Source organism: Bombus fervidus, chromosome 8 (genome assembly GCF_041682495.2).
Source record: "Bombus fervidus isolate BK054 chromosome 8, iyBomFerv1, whole genome shotgun sequence".
Taxonomy (NCBI): domain Eukaryota; kingdom Metazoa; phylum Arthropoda; class Insecta; order Hymenoptera; family Apidae; genus Bombus; species Bombus fervidus.
In genome coordinates this window covers 5,921,197-5,937,694 of record NC_091524.1, presented here as the reverse complement: position 1 = coordinate 5,937,694, position 16,498 = coordinate 5,921,197, and the positions used below count along the sequence as shown (strand labels likewise).

The 16,498-nt window shown below is 35.0% G+C and overlaps 1 protein-coding gene and 2 non-coding genes across 5 annotated transcripts in view; 1 reads left to right on the top strand and 2 right to left on the bottom strand.

Annotated features, from left to right (window-relative positions):
- The window catches only part of LOC139990357 (uncharacterized), a 111,146-nt gene extending 94,735 nt beyond the window's left edge, over nucleotides 1-16,411 (top strand). For 2 of the 3 annotated variants that reach the window (XM_072009568.1, XM_072009567.1), the window contains 13 exons: nucleotides 266-652; nucleotides 2,374-2,554; nucleotides 4,533-4,631; nucleotides 6,657-6,877; nucleotides 7,166-7,304; nucleotides 7,773-8,581; nucleotides 8,905-8,996; nucleotides 9,577-10,175; nucleotides 11,309-11,555; nucleotides 11,969-12,214; nucleotides 12,278-12,455; nucleotides 13,339-13,618; nucleotides 15,398-16,410. In XM_072009568.1, the coding sequence (XP_071865669.1) occupies nucleotides 266-652; nucleotides 2,374-2,554; nucleotides 4,533-4,631; nucleotides 6,657-6,877; nucleotides 7,166-7,304; nucleotides 7,773-8,581; nucleotides 8,905-8,996; nucleotides 9,577-10,175; nucleotides 11,309-11,555; nucleotides 11,969-12,214; nucleotides 12,278-12,455; nucleotides 13,339-13,603 (3,463 nt within the window). In that variant the 3' untranslated portion in view covers nucleotides 13,604-13,618; nucleotides 15,398-16,410. Of the gene's footprint in view, nucleotides 1-265; nucleotides 653-2,373; nucleotides 2,555-4,532; nucleotides 4,632-6,656; nucleotides 6,878-7,165; nucleotides 7,305-7,772; nucleotides 8,582-8,904; nucleotides 8,997-9,576; nucleotides 10,176-11,308; nucleotides 11,556-11,968; nucleotides 12,215-12,277; nucleotides 12,456-13,338; nucleotides 13,619-15,397 lie in introns of all 3 variants that reach the window. The other variant, XM_072009570.1, reaches the window with a different exon arrangement.
- Nucleotides 2,920-2,991, bottom strand: Trnae-uuc (transfer RNA glutamic acid (anticodon UUC)). The gene has a single exon. It is a non-coding gene; the product is annotated as a tRNA-Glu (tRNA).
- On the bottom strand, nucleotides 3,943-4,014 carry Trnae-uuc (transfer RNA glutamic acid (anticodon UUC)). The gene has a single exon. It is a non-coding gene; the product is annotated as a tRNA-Glu (tRNA).
- Nucleotides 16,412-16,498: the final 87 nt, after the last annotated feature.

Here is a 16,498-nt window from a genome sequence, read left to right as displayed (position 1 = left end):
TTATATTATATATTATATATTATAATGTATATAAAATATATTGAATGTGATAAAATATATTGCATATTATAACAGCGAAACAAGATAACGAGAATGTGTTTTTTTATACTGAGGCACTTGAAAAAAGACCAATGGTTTTGTGCAAGATAAAAGTGTAACTTGACTATTTAGATTAAAAGATACGTGTAATTTAAAAGAAAATAGAAAATATAATAAAATTGAAAAATATAGAAAAATCCAAATTTGGATGTAATTTGTTACGTAGGCGACCATCTGCGGCTGGATATTCTCAACCAGACATACCGACGTCGTCGACAGAACAGGGACTAGAGGAGGTTTATGGAAGATCTACAGGACGCGTGAATCCGACGTTGCAAAGGCAACACTCAAATCCCCAGCTTCCTAGCAGGGATCAGCAAGACAGTGATTTCGAGAGAATGCCAGAGCAGAGCGTGAAAACGAGTGATCACAGATGTCTGGCCGGCAGGGAGAAGGAGGAACAGGCAGTGCAACAACAAAATCCAGTGTCTTCCATGAGAGTCAGAAGTGTTCAGGGGCCACCGAAGCCTCCTCGAATAATCACCACATTGAAGAAAGCGCCATTCTCCGACGTAGAGAGCAGTAAATCGGAACCACCAGCGAAACCGCCTAGGTAATTCCTTCGTTATTGCTGTTACTTTCTATGGTGATTATGGTAATTATGTTACAATTAAACATCGGTGTCTCGAGTCTCAAGGGAAGAGCTAAAACCTATGAAGGTTTTGCCTCATCGAGTAACTTCCACTAAGAGAGATTTAACAAACGAAAATGGCTTAAACACACTTTATAAAAGAATTAATATTTTTCGATGGTAAGTCAGATACACAAGATTGAATAGGTGTATTGAATAGGTAAAAAATAAACGCTGGGAAGTTTAATAGATATTTAACATTTAATAGATATACTACGATTAGTATTTGTAACAATACGCGAAAAAAGTTATAACTCAAACTATATTTTATTATATTTGTATTACATAGTTCGTATGTAAATAAATCTTATATTAATTATCTATATATAATATCTTCTAACAAATAACTGTTTGCTTTGTAACTCGATGTTCTAAAGCTACATTCTTCAAAAAAATAATTTCCGTATTCAAGCTTTCTTCTAAAGTACACCTTACATAAAGCGTCATCTCTTATTCGATCGAACTATTCCGTTCCTACCCTATGTTTACTCTTCCCCACAAAAGCATCAGCGATTAAATACCACAAAAGGCGTAGCGAACCTCCAACTGCCGAACAAAACTTCTTCCCGTCCTGTCCATAACAATTCCAAACAGAACAACCCTCAACATCCCTCCAAGCCTTCATATCAACCTCCATGTGCTCTTCAATTTTGTTCGCGACTCGACAAACTACGTTGTGCTGAAAAGCGTTCTCGTAGAAAAACGAGAGATAAAGAGAGAGAGAGAGTGAGAGGTGCGAGGTAATCGCGAATCGAGCTGGCTAGGTCTAAAATTTATAACCGGCCAGCGTTAACGCGTCGGAATTTCATCAATCTTCGTGCTAAGACAGGACGTTAAATTGGAACGCGGCAGTCGAACAGTCGTTCGAATATCCTCTTCCAGTCGCATTATTAAGTTTGTCCCGGAATCGCGAGTGCGTGTTAATACATGCTTTCATGCGATCTGGGTCGCAACCTCGGAACAGGCCACCCTCGAAGAATTATAAGACTGTCGGGGCTCAAAGCAAAGCTCAAAGGGTGCTGCGACGTTCTTCAGGCGGAAACAGAAACGATCGTACCGTAAAAAGTCAATGAGCCAAGAGTGCTCATTGATTCTGGATTTTCCGGAACGGTGTCGCGGGTGAATCGAGGTGAAGACGGGATTGTTCAGTTTTTGAGAGTTTTAATCCCTTGACGCGCATGTCGGTATGGAATCGTCCAAAAGCCACGAGAGACAATTAAACATAAGTGCCCTGGGCAGATTTCTGTCACGTTACGTAGAATTATAATTATATTAAAAGTGGCCTGTCTGTACCCCGTTGCATCGTCTGTGCAAGGTATGTTCCTAGAAAACTATCAGACTGAGAGGCCCTTCAAATTGACGTAGTATTAAACAATACTCAATGGCTTCGACGACTAAAAAAACTAAATTTTAGAAAAGATGTGCAGTTTTCCTTAAAGTGGGACCCACTTCAACGAGAGAGATAAAGTAATGTACAGTAGTGTAATTGCAATTTCTTTTTTTTTTTCTAATTTTATAGATTGGTCTATTTCATTATGTATGGACACTTTGGTCGCTTTGAATGTATAGTACGAATTTCTTTGAATCTTATTTTGTTACGTAGTATATATTTATAATATATGTTTTTCTAATACTGGTTTCAGGAATCTGGTAAAAAATGGACCGAGAGCTCGGCGCGGTAAAGCTGTACAAAGAGCACCATCTCGCCTATACAGAACAGTAGGTGGTCCAACTAGATCCTTTAACAAAGCGCAATGCATTGGTCCTGAATTCGTAGTGCGTGCCAATCAGCCACCAAAGACGCTATGTGTTGGTCAAGTAAAGGTAATAACAATATTTCTTTTCTCTATTGTATTTTATTAGCAATGCAAACCTCCAATATCGAAATTAGAGCTAGAAATTCTCTAAATCAACCATCAACGGTAAAGATTAAAATACGTAATTTCTGTCGCAAGAAGCAGGAATAGATAATTCAGTGTAAATAGTTAGATATAACAATAAAAGAAAGATTTCCTTAGAAAATTTTCGCATTTGAAAGCAGGAAATAAAGAAATAAATTATAAAATATTTTAATTATCAGAATTTAAGATTTAATTCCTTTTACTTAAATTAATTTAATTTTTATGATAATTGTAAATATATAAATTCATACAAAAAATTGATAAATATTTAAAGTAAAAAAAATAAATTTCCGGTACCGGGAATCGAACCCGAGCCTCCTGGGTGAAAGCCAGGTATCCTAGCCACTAGACCATACCGGATTTGATAGTTTCTCCTATAAAATGCCAGACCACTTGAAGTTTAACAGCACCACGTCATATTTGTATTTAAAATTAAGCAAAAAGAAAGTTATAAAATATTATTTTTCGGTATTCTATATTCGGTATATATGTATAATGTCAGAAAATGTACAAATGTCCACCATATATGTGTACCGGATAAACTATCTCTTTATGCAATGGTACAATCTTTTCTCGTAGATCATCGATCAGAAAAGTCAAAATTTTTAATCCTTATGGTCAAGTAGAGCCTTTACCAATACTCGATTAAGGATATTTTAATGATAATTTAATGTGGTACAAGTTACAAACATGTGTTGAATTCACGAGTAATTAAAGGTGCTGAAATAGGAAGCAACGTGATAGATAGCGACAATTGCCGATCGAATGACGTTTGTTAATAGATTCCGGTGCGCAAATTTGATTACTCTCGCCGTAAATATCTAGCCAGGTGAACTTATCGACGCCTGCTGCAAATTTATAATGTACACGATGCCCAAGTCAAAGAGTCTACCGCACATACCCTATTGTAATAGGAATAGCAAGTGTGCAGGTCTATCAGATGGGTGAAATTTTTCTGATAAAATTGTCTTTACTGCCTTGGTGCCTAGGATTATACTGATATCAGTGTCCTTACTCCCATCACAGACGTTTACTCTCATTTTTATTTCACATATAAATATATAAATAACTGTCTCTACTCTATATAGTCTCTAGTCGATATCGCCATAAATTACATATGTATGTATGCTAATACAATGTTATGGTTTCAGTGATATTTTCTTAACATCAATTAGTGACAAAATCATTCTGTATTATATACTTAAATTTTTCTTTTTTATTACGAAAAGATGAAATTATTCTTATTAATAAAACATTGAGCAATGTACAAATCTCACGTATTAAATAATTAAAAAGAAGAAAACAAAAATTTTCCGATACCGGGAATTGAACCCGAGCCTCCTGGGTGAAAACCAGGTATCCTAGCCACTAGACCATATCGGATCTTGAAGGGTTGTTGCTTAAATTCTATCATAGGTTTGTTAGATATAGTAAACAGTAATATAAATATATAAAATTAATTATCTTTGAATTCATAAATAATTATATAATCAACTATAGTTAGTTACAATTAACTATGGCTAACATAACACGTATCTGTTCTTCAATTCATAAATAAGATTCGGTTAATAACTAATCTACTTTTAGATGATACGTTTAAATTATGTATTATGTTATATGTTGCAATTTAATGAATCATCTAAGTGTGTAAGAATAATTTCTTTAAAGATACATTAGATATATAATGAATATTTTTATCGATCATCAGGAACATGGGTAATAAAATTTCTCAATTTTTTGATATAAAATACATATATGTAACTTATTTTTATATATTTGAATTATTTCATTTATTCACATAACTATAGATATTGTTTTATTTGTAATATTTTATATTAAATTACATTTTTTTATATTTATTTTATTTTATACGTCTAATGTAACATTTAATTTGTTTATAGGCTAGCAATTCCGGACGTATTGTCGTGATAATGCTGACTGGACAACGAGTGGAAGTTACTTGTGATCCTCAGAAAGTTACGGCTGGAGATCTGTTCCAGGTAACAACGAATAACTGATTAATTTTACATTTATGAATTTATCTATACAAAATGAACAAAAAGAGTTCTAGTTTAAGTACTTAGAATTGATTTTAACTTCAAGAATCATGTTTAAGGATTCAATAAAATTTGTAAATCCAATCGTAGGGTAGATGGTATTTCGATGATGAAAAGTGATGAAAAGTGTTGAAGTTCAATCAAAAGTATGAACTGGCGAGAGTTTTCCATGGAGAGTGTCCCTCGATGATAAGGGATTCAATTTGCTAGACAATTATGTTTGAATGATACGTATAATGTCATTTATAGAAACGTATAGATTTTCGTATAGCGAAGTAAAAACAAAATATTCTCATGCTTAAATCGATAATTATTCTTCTATGACTTTTAGAATTATATAAGTACGTGTAGATAAATTCCAATATATAAGAAGCTTTCTGATGTAGCTAAGATCTTTGCTTTGTTACCGGCGAATTTTAATTTTCTATTATTAAATTGCTAGGAATGAGAATGATGGAAAGATTGAAAGAAGTGATGCTTTTTTTTTATTTATAGTTTTAAAAATCTCAAATGGAGCAAGATATTTTCTGTGATTTTCACTTGCAAATTCATTCGTATGGTATTTCTACTCCGTTTTAATGGATACTTTTTCATGTTGATTTTCGACTATATTTTCGTTCAAAATCCAACACGGTAATAATTGACAAGTTATGACTATAAAAGAAGTTTTAAATTTTTAACATACAAAAAATAAGCTATGAAGTAAATGTAGTTTTGTGATAACATGTGAACCATGTATACATAAAACTTAAATAGAATTTGAGTCATGGTACCGTTTTGTGAATCGTCCAGCAAATGTCGAATGTCACACTACGAAGACCCTAGTCGTGGGTGGTTATTCATGAGACCACAAATTCCGGTGTGAACTCATGAGAAACTCTGGCATTCTATCAAGAGATAGTGTGCGTGTGAGAGAGAAGAGAGATATCGTTATACTATGTGACAAATCCACAAACCATGAGTTATGCGATACTATACTACTATACTAGCGATTAACGTGTCTGTAGATTGAAACAAATATGTTAATCGATGTATGTACAATATACGTAATATATTATGAAGATATTTTATTACAAAATTAATATATGAATTATAATCTTTATTACACCTTTTACTATATACTATTTTTATTAGAAACATAATTTGTATAATTAAGTTAGAAGGTTGTTATTATTTTAGTTTTTTGTTACAAACTTTTATAAAATTTTTACAAGTTTTCTATATTTAACAAAAAAAATACAAAATAAATTCATCCGCCTGTTCGTGAGTGGTTTGAACATGAAATAAATTTCGAATTTCAGTTGACACATTTCACATGATCTAATACCAAATACTCATGTGTGTACGTGCATGTGTGAAAAAAGCGATTCTAAAATTTACCTATTTTTTTCGTGTATTCAATTTTAATTGGAGAAAATTGTCGAAATATTTATATTTATTTATGATACCGCATATTATAGAAATATTCGTAATATTTCTCGAAAAGTGTAGGGAAATCATTAAGTTAACCAATTTATGGAAGGCACTCGTATCTCAAATAAAAAATTAGTATGATATTAAAACATTACTTTTTCTTATCAATTACTAATTTCAGTAAATAATTTAATTTTATAACCATATTTTAAAACGGCCAGTATGTTATACAGATCGCATTACCCACAATGACTGTAAATTATATTTCTAAGTTGGACAGTTGCATAAAGTAGCTATAAAGCTTCATTATCTTCCTGAAATAGAATTTACTAAAAATTTGGAATTCTTGCCTGTTATGAATAATTTATTCGAATGTTACATATTTCGAAATATTCTGAACAATTCTATTACTTCTAATCATATTGGAATATGTTAAGCTACAGCATTCTGTATTTCATTTAACGATTCGCATCCGATGGTATTCTAATCAAACTGTATCTTTGATCTCGTATAATTACATCGTTAACATAATACATTGGTTATAAATGATTGCAGGCCATCATGCAAGCCGAAAGCCTCGATGAAAACTTCACCCTTGGCCTGGCGGTGCTATTAGCGGGTGATTTTGCGATTTTACCTCCTGATACTAAATTGAACAAAGTCGCACCACCTGGATGGTTAAGCAGCAGCAAAAGCAAAGGTCTTCTGGGTCTTCCGACTAGTTTTATGCTGTACCTGAGGCTTAGGTTCTTTCTACCCTCGCTGCGTGGTATAAGGTATATCTGAGCTTCTTCATATCTATACCATTACTAGCAATTAATACAAAATTCAAAACATCTAAAGAACAATTTAATAGAATTTTTCTACAGCGAAAAAGAAATAATTGATATCTTTTTATGTATAACTCTTTACATCTATTAAATACAATGCTTTATTTTATATGTAATATAATTGTATATTTTCCAAAAGTATTTCAATCTATCGATAACAATTTCTGAATGACAGTAGAGTATGCACATATTTTTGCATGTAGGAGATTAATCAATTACGAATTACCTGTTTAGGAGTTGGATATCGAAGCATCTATTATATTTGCAAATACGACGATGTATATTGGAGCAACAGCTGGTGTGCCCGTATCCCGAGTTAATTAATCTCACTGGACTGGCTCTTCAGGCTGAATTTGGGAATTATAACGCGAACGTGAGTAAACTCGCGATTCATTGTTTCTAAGAATATCGCTGGAATGTAATATCAATTACGAAACGACCATGCGATATTGATTATCGACACGAGGAAAATAATACAGTGAAAATGGATATGATGAATATAAGTTATCGGTAATTCACATCTGCAGATATAAACGAAACCATTACGAAGGAAATTCCGGATGTGTTTGTATTCGTACAAGTTTGATATAAAATGTGATCGATGCAAATTACAATTCTCATAATGATTATTTATTAATACAATATTAGTACAATATTCCCACATATTACTCATTCATCAAAAAAAAAAAAAAAAAAAAAAAGTAAAAGAAGATCTTCAAAATCTTCACCTTGCTAAAATGTCGATCAAGCGCATAAAAGATTCTTCGTTAGTATCCTCATTTCCGTCCCATCATCTTCGAATCATTTCAGCGATAACGCGCTACTCTCTCTCTCTATCTAGGAACACGGTTGCGGTGATTACTTCCTGCTGGAACACTATGTTCCGGAGTCACTGATCCTGAATATAGATCAGCATCAATCTCAAATCATCAACGAAGGGGCGGAAGCTCTCCGTGCCCGTCTTCACCAGGCACATCGCGACAGACGTGGTTTGGACTCGAACAAAGCTGAGGAGATGTTCATAACTCACGCACAAACCCTTCCAGATTATGGTTCTCACTATTACATTGCTACCGTGGACTCTAAGGAGCTGGAGAAGGTAATGGCACAGCAAAGGAAGAGAAAGTCGACCGATAATCACGACACGTCCGAGGAATTGCTCGATTCCAGTGAGAATATTTATAGTCAAGATGGCAGACAGGAATATCTTCGTGGTCGAATTGAAATTTCTCGATTGGGATCTTGCGAAAATATTCCAAAAATCCCATATGACGAACGAAAACCTGCTGGACTGACCAAGAGTGCCACCTCGAACGACATTTATGGAGCTTACAAGTCCAAGTATCGCGTAGAAACTTGCAATAACAACAACATCAATAACGTGAATAATAATAATAATAATAATAAGCTGAATCACGATGGAAAGAGCGGCAAAGGTGGAAAGAAGAAGACTGAGAGCAACGTTTGGTTGGCCATCCATGCTCAGGGATTGAAGTTGTTCGAAAGAGGAGAGCCAAGAGAAAGGATCAAGCTGGCGCAGTTTCAGTGGAAGGATATTCAGACGTTGAGCTACAGTAAAAGCTGTCTGGTGGTCTATAGTAAGGTGAATGGGAAACGATGCAAGTTCAAACTCAGAATGGATCATCGAAAGTAAGCGTTCGTTTAATTAATTATTTGCTCGGTTAGGTAGGAATGACAGGTCGTATTGGCGTGTTACATATTAAAGCGTTTTTCGTTACGAATGAACGTGATTAAGAGAAGGATATTATTGAAGTTTTTGGTTAAATTCAATTAGATTATTGGGAAAAAGTTTATTCGAATAGAGATGTTGCGCGAAACGTATCCGTTGAAAAGCCAAGCGACAGACACGAACGAAGTTTCTCCAAGTTTCTGTACTTGAATGGAATTTAAAAGAAGATTTAATGTACGACTCTAGCGTAGGCCTCGAGTTTCAAAGTATTTTTGTTTTACAGAAGTTACTTCGCTTTCAAGCTCACCTCTTTACACCATCAGTTCTTCTTAAGGCTGCGCTCGGAATTTACGTCGCTACAGGGACTCGCGAAAGGTACGTCTTAACTTCCTCATATATGTTATGTTTCTGCCTTTTGATGTATTATAGAATAGAGTAGTTATGAAGGTTTTTCCTAACACTCGTCTTCTTATGAAATTAACAAGCTAAAAAAGAAAAGTCAGATTTAATTCATAATTAAATATGATAAGTTTATATAATAATTGAAGTACTAATCGGTAGATTATATTGTTCTAAAGAAGATAAATACATTCTTAGTTGCTAATTAAACCTTTTTTGTGACAATTTTGCTAACTTGCAAGCATGCACTAAAATTGAATGAAAAAGTTCTGTTAAAATATTTAAATAAAAAGAAACAAACAATAACTCGTGTATAAAATGTATGTCTGGCTTCTAACACTTCAATTTTACGTCGATTTTACAACATCTTTTAAAGAAAATTTTTCTTCTTGCGAGTATCACGAATTGTGAATAACTTACAGTTGATATAGTTGATACAGATATGTTTGCTATTTAACAAAAGCTGCGTCCAATTAAAAAAAAAAAAATAACTATTTTCATTTCAATGTCTGCTTCAAAATGATCAGTGTATCATAGAGTATGAAATATTTTTCAGAATTCGGTGTTCCTACGACGATCGAAGCAAAGGCTTCGCCATCAAAGTCAAAGTCTCACGATAGTAAAACGAAAATAGCCATAGCAAACACCGTGAAGAATGCGCAGCTGAGGTCGAATTATTCGATGCAGCTGGAGGAATACCAGAACAAAGAGAATGAGAATCCACAGAAAGATATTATCGCAGTGCCAAAGACGAAAGATACTCTTCGCGAGCCCGGTTTCTACTCGTCTGAAGAAGATGCGCTTTACGCGCAAGTGAACGTGCGGTTGGAACCAGAAGGAGAATCCCGTGATACGGAAGACGAGTCAGAAAGAAGCTTGACGAGTCCCAACGAGCCGCTCTCGCTAGACGCAAAGGAAATGAAAAACGACGGGAAGATCTACAATCGTCCGCGAATAGAACTGGAAACTGAAACTGAATGTGGCTATTCGCTTCCTAAGATCATGTCATCGAACGACGTAGATCAATTAGAGAAACCGGATAATCCTGAAGTATTGTATGCTGCGATCAACAAAGTTGGAGTCTCAAGGAAGAACGAGTTTCCTGTTCCGGATGAGGTATGGGACGTGTCGGACGTGAAGAAATCGTTACACAAGGTAGATCGACTTTCCATTATTTTTGTTGTAATGTGGGAAAGGTTGACTTTTATGTTTCCTCGTATAATCTTTCCTCTTTTGACAAAGGATATATCGAGTATAAAACACTGATATTGCAAATGTTGGTTTCTAGAACTTAATTTCTGTTCATGAATTTTTCACTAGAAATTTTCTTATAAATATTACGTTTATAACATTCATAAATTTCATTGGATGACTTTTATTGGGATAAAGGTGCAACTTCCAGGATTTATTATTTCTTTCTAATAGTCTTTTATCTTTGAAGCTAAGAGATTGAAGTATGTTATCTTAAAATACATAGTTTCTATTAATCGGCCAGTGGCGTGAAAATTATAAAATCAATAAAGGCTTTCATATATATATAATAAAATATTGAAAAAAAAAAATATATATATATATCCAATGAAACCCTCTTATAAGTAATAATGAATTTGTAAAAACGAAGAAATCTAGGAAATTATTAGCAAATAAATAACATTTTTATGAATTATTATTATTAAATTTGACATTATAATAAAAATTTTCGAGTTGGTACGAAAAAATTCAATACTGTTCTCATCTACGTTATCCTCTACGTTTCTCAATCATTGTTCTGATTAATTTGGTATTCGTTCTATTACATTTTCTATTTATTACTATTATCTCCATGCATATTCTATTACAAATAATTTCACGAATCATATTCACTTTTGATAAATTTGTGGACTATTTAATTCACCGCAAAATTTTCTAACGTCCTTTTTTAACCAAACATCTATCAAGAGTCAACATATATTAATTAATTTCTTCTTTAACTCTAACAAATAGTTTTTGATAATTTTCGCTACATGTTTAGATCGTTGTCTTGCATAAATATAAAATGTTGGCTATTAATTGTTTACCTTATAATCTGGGATAATTATTACGTTTCATCAGTAGAAGATGCCTTAATATTGGTGTATATAATACCTTTAATGGGAGTGTTTGTACTTTGACTGGTTTTTTCTTCAAAGAATGATAAAAAAGTTCAATATATGTTGTTTCGTGTATTTGCAATATGTCTTAGCTTTTTGTATGAAAATTAACCAATATTGGAATCAATTGGAATCGAAATGTCTTTATGTCTGTTTTAGATGAAGACTTCAAGTTTACCGAATTACGGAACATCCAGACAATCGGGAGGTTATCGGACGCCGAGTTTGCCACGTCGTCTAGGGGTAAAAATGGGAACACGAGCGATCTACAGCAGTCTCGTGCAGAAAGACACCGCCCTTACCGACGATATGGAGTCGCTATCATTAAAATCAGACACGGAGTCTTCGATTCAGTCATTGTCCGCACGATCAACGGAATCTCCTTTACCGGAAGCATACGTGCTCAGTTAGTAACATTTCTACTTCGACTAGATTTTGCAAGTGCTAACAATTATCACTCGAACCTATATTTAAACGTATACAATTAAGAAATTTTTAATACAGCGCCATGTTATCGATACATGTTGTATTATCATCGTACTATATTTTATTCTTATATTTATGTACAAATGCCATATAACTCATTTGAAATTGCATTTCTTGAAATTAATCGCGCTATGTAATTCACTAAATCAGATAACATATTCAACATAAGATATTTTATCTTCTTAATCCTATATCTCAAGAAATTAAGAAATTCTACAAACATATTAATTTCAATATAAAAATATGTCTTCGAACAAGATGCATTTCATCATCATCGTGCAAGGATTATATGATTTGTAAATTTAAATTTTGTATGATTTCTATTTCCAACAGACGCTGACATTCGTACAGATGACGAGACGTTCCGTGTGCCGGAGGACGAGTCGATGTCCGCTTCTTTAGCAGCGCGTCTTGAAGAGTTATCGTTCGCCGAGGAACGAATCCTGCAGACGATTAAGTTGGAAAGGGGCCACGGTGGCAGCATAGGGTTACAAGTGACAGAGGGTAACGATGGTGGCGTCTATGTCCAAGCGGTGTCGGTAGGAGGATCGGCCGACATGGCCGGAAACGTGAACAAAGGTAAGCTTGAAGCGCCATTCTCTACCGGGGCTGCATTAATTCGGAGAAATTTATTGGCCGCAGGCGATCGTATCGTAGCGATAAATGGGCAGAATTTATTGCATTTGCGGTATGAAGACGCTCTGAAGATGCTGCAGAGCTCGTCCGATACGATCGAGCTGGTCCTCTCTCAAGCTACTTCCCGTAAAAACGCGACCTTCAGGAAGAATCACGAACAACCTGCGGAAAATAACTATTTGAAGTGAGTATAAAGATGTTCCTTTCCTTCAATCCTAGTATCCTTCCTAGTTGTTTTTTTAAATTAAATTTAATTTTAATATTAGCTAAGTGAGCGAGCAATTGCGTCTGAAATGAAAATAAGTTTTCATGTTTACGCTGAAGAACTTTCAGTCGAAGAGGTTGATTCTTTCATTGCGACTGGGTAATGTAGAACTGTATATTGTGACTGAATCAAGTGAAGTAATCAAGTGAAACATCCCAGTACTCAGTTTCGCTATGCACTTAATTTTAACGAGAATGGAAGCAAAATTTTGGGTCTGTACTTAATAGTTTTAAACATACACGGGATATTATAAACGGACTGTTGATTATTCTTGGTATGTAGGTTATCCTTGAAATTTGAAATTCTCTAGATATCATGCCTTAAACTCTGGAAAATTATTACAGCATATGATATAGCAAAGAATGTAATGCGGTACGCGTTGGAATTTATCAACCGACCATATTTTGTCTTTTGTGAAAAATATAAACGGGGATAGTCGGGAAAATTAAAAAAGAAATTAAACGCATTATTTTGTACAAACAGAAACTGAAAATGGTAAAGTTTTATACAATATATTTAAATATCGTTATATTCAAATAATAAAATATATAATAATGCTGCAAATGTACATATATTTGAAAAATATGTATTAAGGCAAATATTAAACAATTACATGTATTTTATTTAATCAATTATTTATCTTTTAATTGGTATATATTAATATAAGAGTTGATTAAATTAGTAAATTGAACACGGAGAGAAACTCACTGTGTACAATAGAATGGCTTTTCAGTGTCTGAATGAACAGTGTGATTATTGATTTTCCAAGTAAACTTTATATGTACGTTTTCATCGATTTCAGTGACATCAGATTCGACGTGTCCTCGGAAGCAGATACGTCGAGCATGACAAACAAATGGCTCGTTCAAAGGACCACCGACGTTGCATCTGTGCAAAACACCTCGAGCGCGTACAGCAGTGCTGCATCGAGCGCAATGGGTAATCACAATGCAAACAGCCTATACATGGCCGATCTTGTCGATAATGGTGCACTTAAGTCCGCAAGTATGCTGCTCAGTATAGAGGACTTCGACGTCAGCAGGACAAGTCGCCAAGTTTTTATTTAATCGTCGATAAATCAAGTTAGTACTTACTCTACAAACCCATTTTTATCTAACACGTATGCTACTTTTGTTACTGTGCACTTAATGGGTACTTAATTGCAATGAAACAATTTATATGCATATTGATTTTCGTATGTTGTTCAGATACGTGCTATACCGATAGTTTTAGTTGAGAATACTATTAAAATAACAAATTATATATTATCACAACTTAGATAATATAGTATAAAATGTAACTTACGAAACTCTTGCCTTCTAAATTAGAAAAGATAAAGAAGTGTAAAATACAGGATAAATAAATACTTCCGAGACCAATTTATTTTTACATATTGTTACATAAATTCGTAAACATATATTTATATATTTTTAAATGTATAATTCATTACCTATTAGAAAAAAACATTTTTTATTATGTATATTTTTAATCAATACTTCATCGATGTAACATAAAAATACCATTCGAATTAAAATGTAGAGATTAAAATTTTGCAGAAGAAATATTAAATACTAAACAGTATTTAATTTCCTTCTACGTAGTCTTGTATACTGAATGTTTAAAAGGAATTTGTAATTTGCTTCGATCGTTCGCTTGGCGTTTAAATTTCGATTCTCAAACCAAGCTAGTGGGCGCTTATACTTGCACAATCGTATAGCAAACACCATTAAGGCCATTATGTCAATTATGTCGAACATGGCTGCATCCACCACGTAACCTAATCGAATTGTTTTTATCCATTTAACGAACGAAGCCTTGCTCACAGTTCGAGGCGGCATTATTTACTGCTTTTTTCTATTTGCGCGATTAATACGAACCGTCACGTCAGTTCTGTCCTTTTGTTGTCAAGGGAAATCTGAAGTTCATATTAGGCAATAGTTTTTTATCAATAAAAATTTAATAATTTGCAACTTTCTTCAGTTTATTCCATGTGGTTCATCGAATACATTTTAGTTCAGTTTTTGAAGATTATCTACAACATGAAGTTCAATTTCATCCGTTCAAATTTCTGAATGCTTTAAATAAAAAGAGTGTTTCGATAAAGAAAAAATTTTACGAAGATATATGTCATGTAAGTTTAATTTTGAATCTACATCTGATCTATACATTTATACTCGATGCCTTCTATGTACAAACAAAAATTAAAATTTAATGCTGCAGAGAAAAATGTATTTTATAAAAGGATTAGAATAATTAACAGATATATCAATCTACTGACATATCGGTGATGAGAACTCTTTCTTACCAAAAGCGAACGCAGTACCTGGTTAGCTTTATCACATCCGGGTTTGAGATCGATTTTAGAATTTTTCCTGTCGTCTTATTAGGGTCTTCTTTCATTCAATAGGAAACTTAAACTTGGCAGCATTAGTGAATCACTGTTATTGACTTCGCGGTAGAGAGAGGGGTGGAGGATGCTCTGTCATTTGTAGGGAATCGCCTTTAGTATCCCTCGGACGGTCTAACACCGTAGTTAGTCACGCGATTCCGTACTCCAAAATTTCTGTCTAAATATCAGCGGATTGTGCTTCGACCAATCTCTATCATGTGCAAATGCGTATCCCACGAATCATTACCATAAACTCTCTTTTGTTCCCAAACTGACACATCGTCTCTGTATTATAGTATATACCAAGTGAACAGCGGACCTTAACTTTGATAAGTTTGGCAAATTGTGCGACGAAATCAAAGCTTCAGAATGACACCAGTGATCATACACGTCAGTAAGGCACGATAGAGCCGAGCGTCTTTGACATTTACCAGTGTCATGCACACCATCATTCGATCAATCGTTGTTCCAGGTACAGAATCTATCAACAGTACACCGCCAGCCCCACCGAGACGGAGGAAGCGCAAAGCAAAGCTCGCGGCGATTGCAAAATCTCCGAAAGGAACGTCATCGACTCGTCTCAGGAAACCAGACAAAAAGCGTTTGGTGCCACCGCCTCCGCCCCCTCCGCCGCGAACAGTCCGAAAGATCAAATCTCACGTCTCCAAAGATCAGGGAGAAGAAAGGACGTCGAACTCGCAGACAGTGGACGATGCGGAAGAAACGCTAGAGTTCGAAAGAGACGGGGGAAACTTCTCAGCCGTCGTCTTTGCAGCTCGAGGATGCTGACTCGTTACGGATCGAGAAAGCGAGTAAACATGAAAACCAGAAAGACGACAGGTGCGGTTCAAGCAGTGAGACAAAGTCGCCGCACAAACGTCCGTTTGTATTCGAGACTTTCGCTAGGAAAGAAACCAACAAGTACCCGCCGCTGTTCTTCACTTTGCACGATTTTCAAAATGTGATGTTCAATACGCTGCAGCGTGAAGACGGTTTCAATGACGAGCCTTCTGCGAATTTCGACAGCTCCTTTCACGATTCCTTTCGCAACTCCCTTCGCAACTCCTTTCGCGAATTCTTCGCGAAATCGTTTGACGACGAGGAGGATGACTTGTCTTTCCGCGTGACCACCACGTACCTTCCATTCGAGAAATGTTTGGACACATGGACCGCTAAGTTTACCGATCGTTTGGTCGAGAATTTCGACGAACCAAGTCGTTTTATTTTCGAAGATTACGTCGATAGAAGTAACAATGTAAACGTCCGACGATCGGCTGGCCCGATGTGTTACGACAGCTTTGAAGAGGAACCAACGGTACCTCGGTTGACCAAAGTGAGGTTCGTGATCGAGTCACCTAGCTCGTCGACTTCACATCACGAATTGAACAACGATGACGAGGCCACTTGCGACAGTTTGCAAAATATCGATCCCGTGACAGATGAGCAGGAGGTCAGCTGGAATCGTGGCGCTTCCGTGAAATTGACTCAGGTCACGGACGATATGGCTTGCACGGATATGAATAAGACTTTTGGTCAGGTACAAGATTTCCAGCAGGATCATGACGGGTTCGGT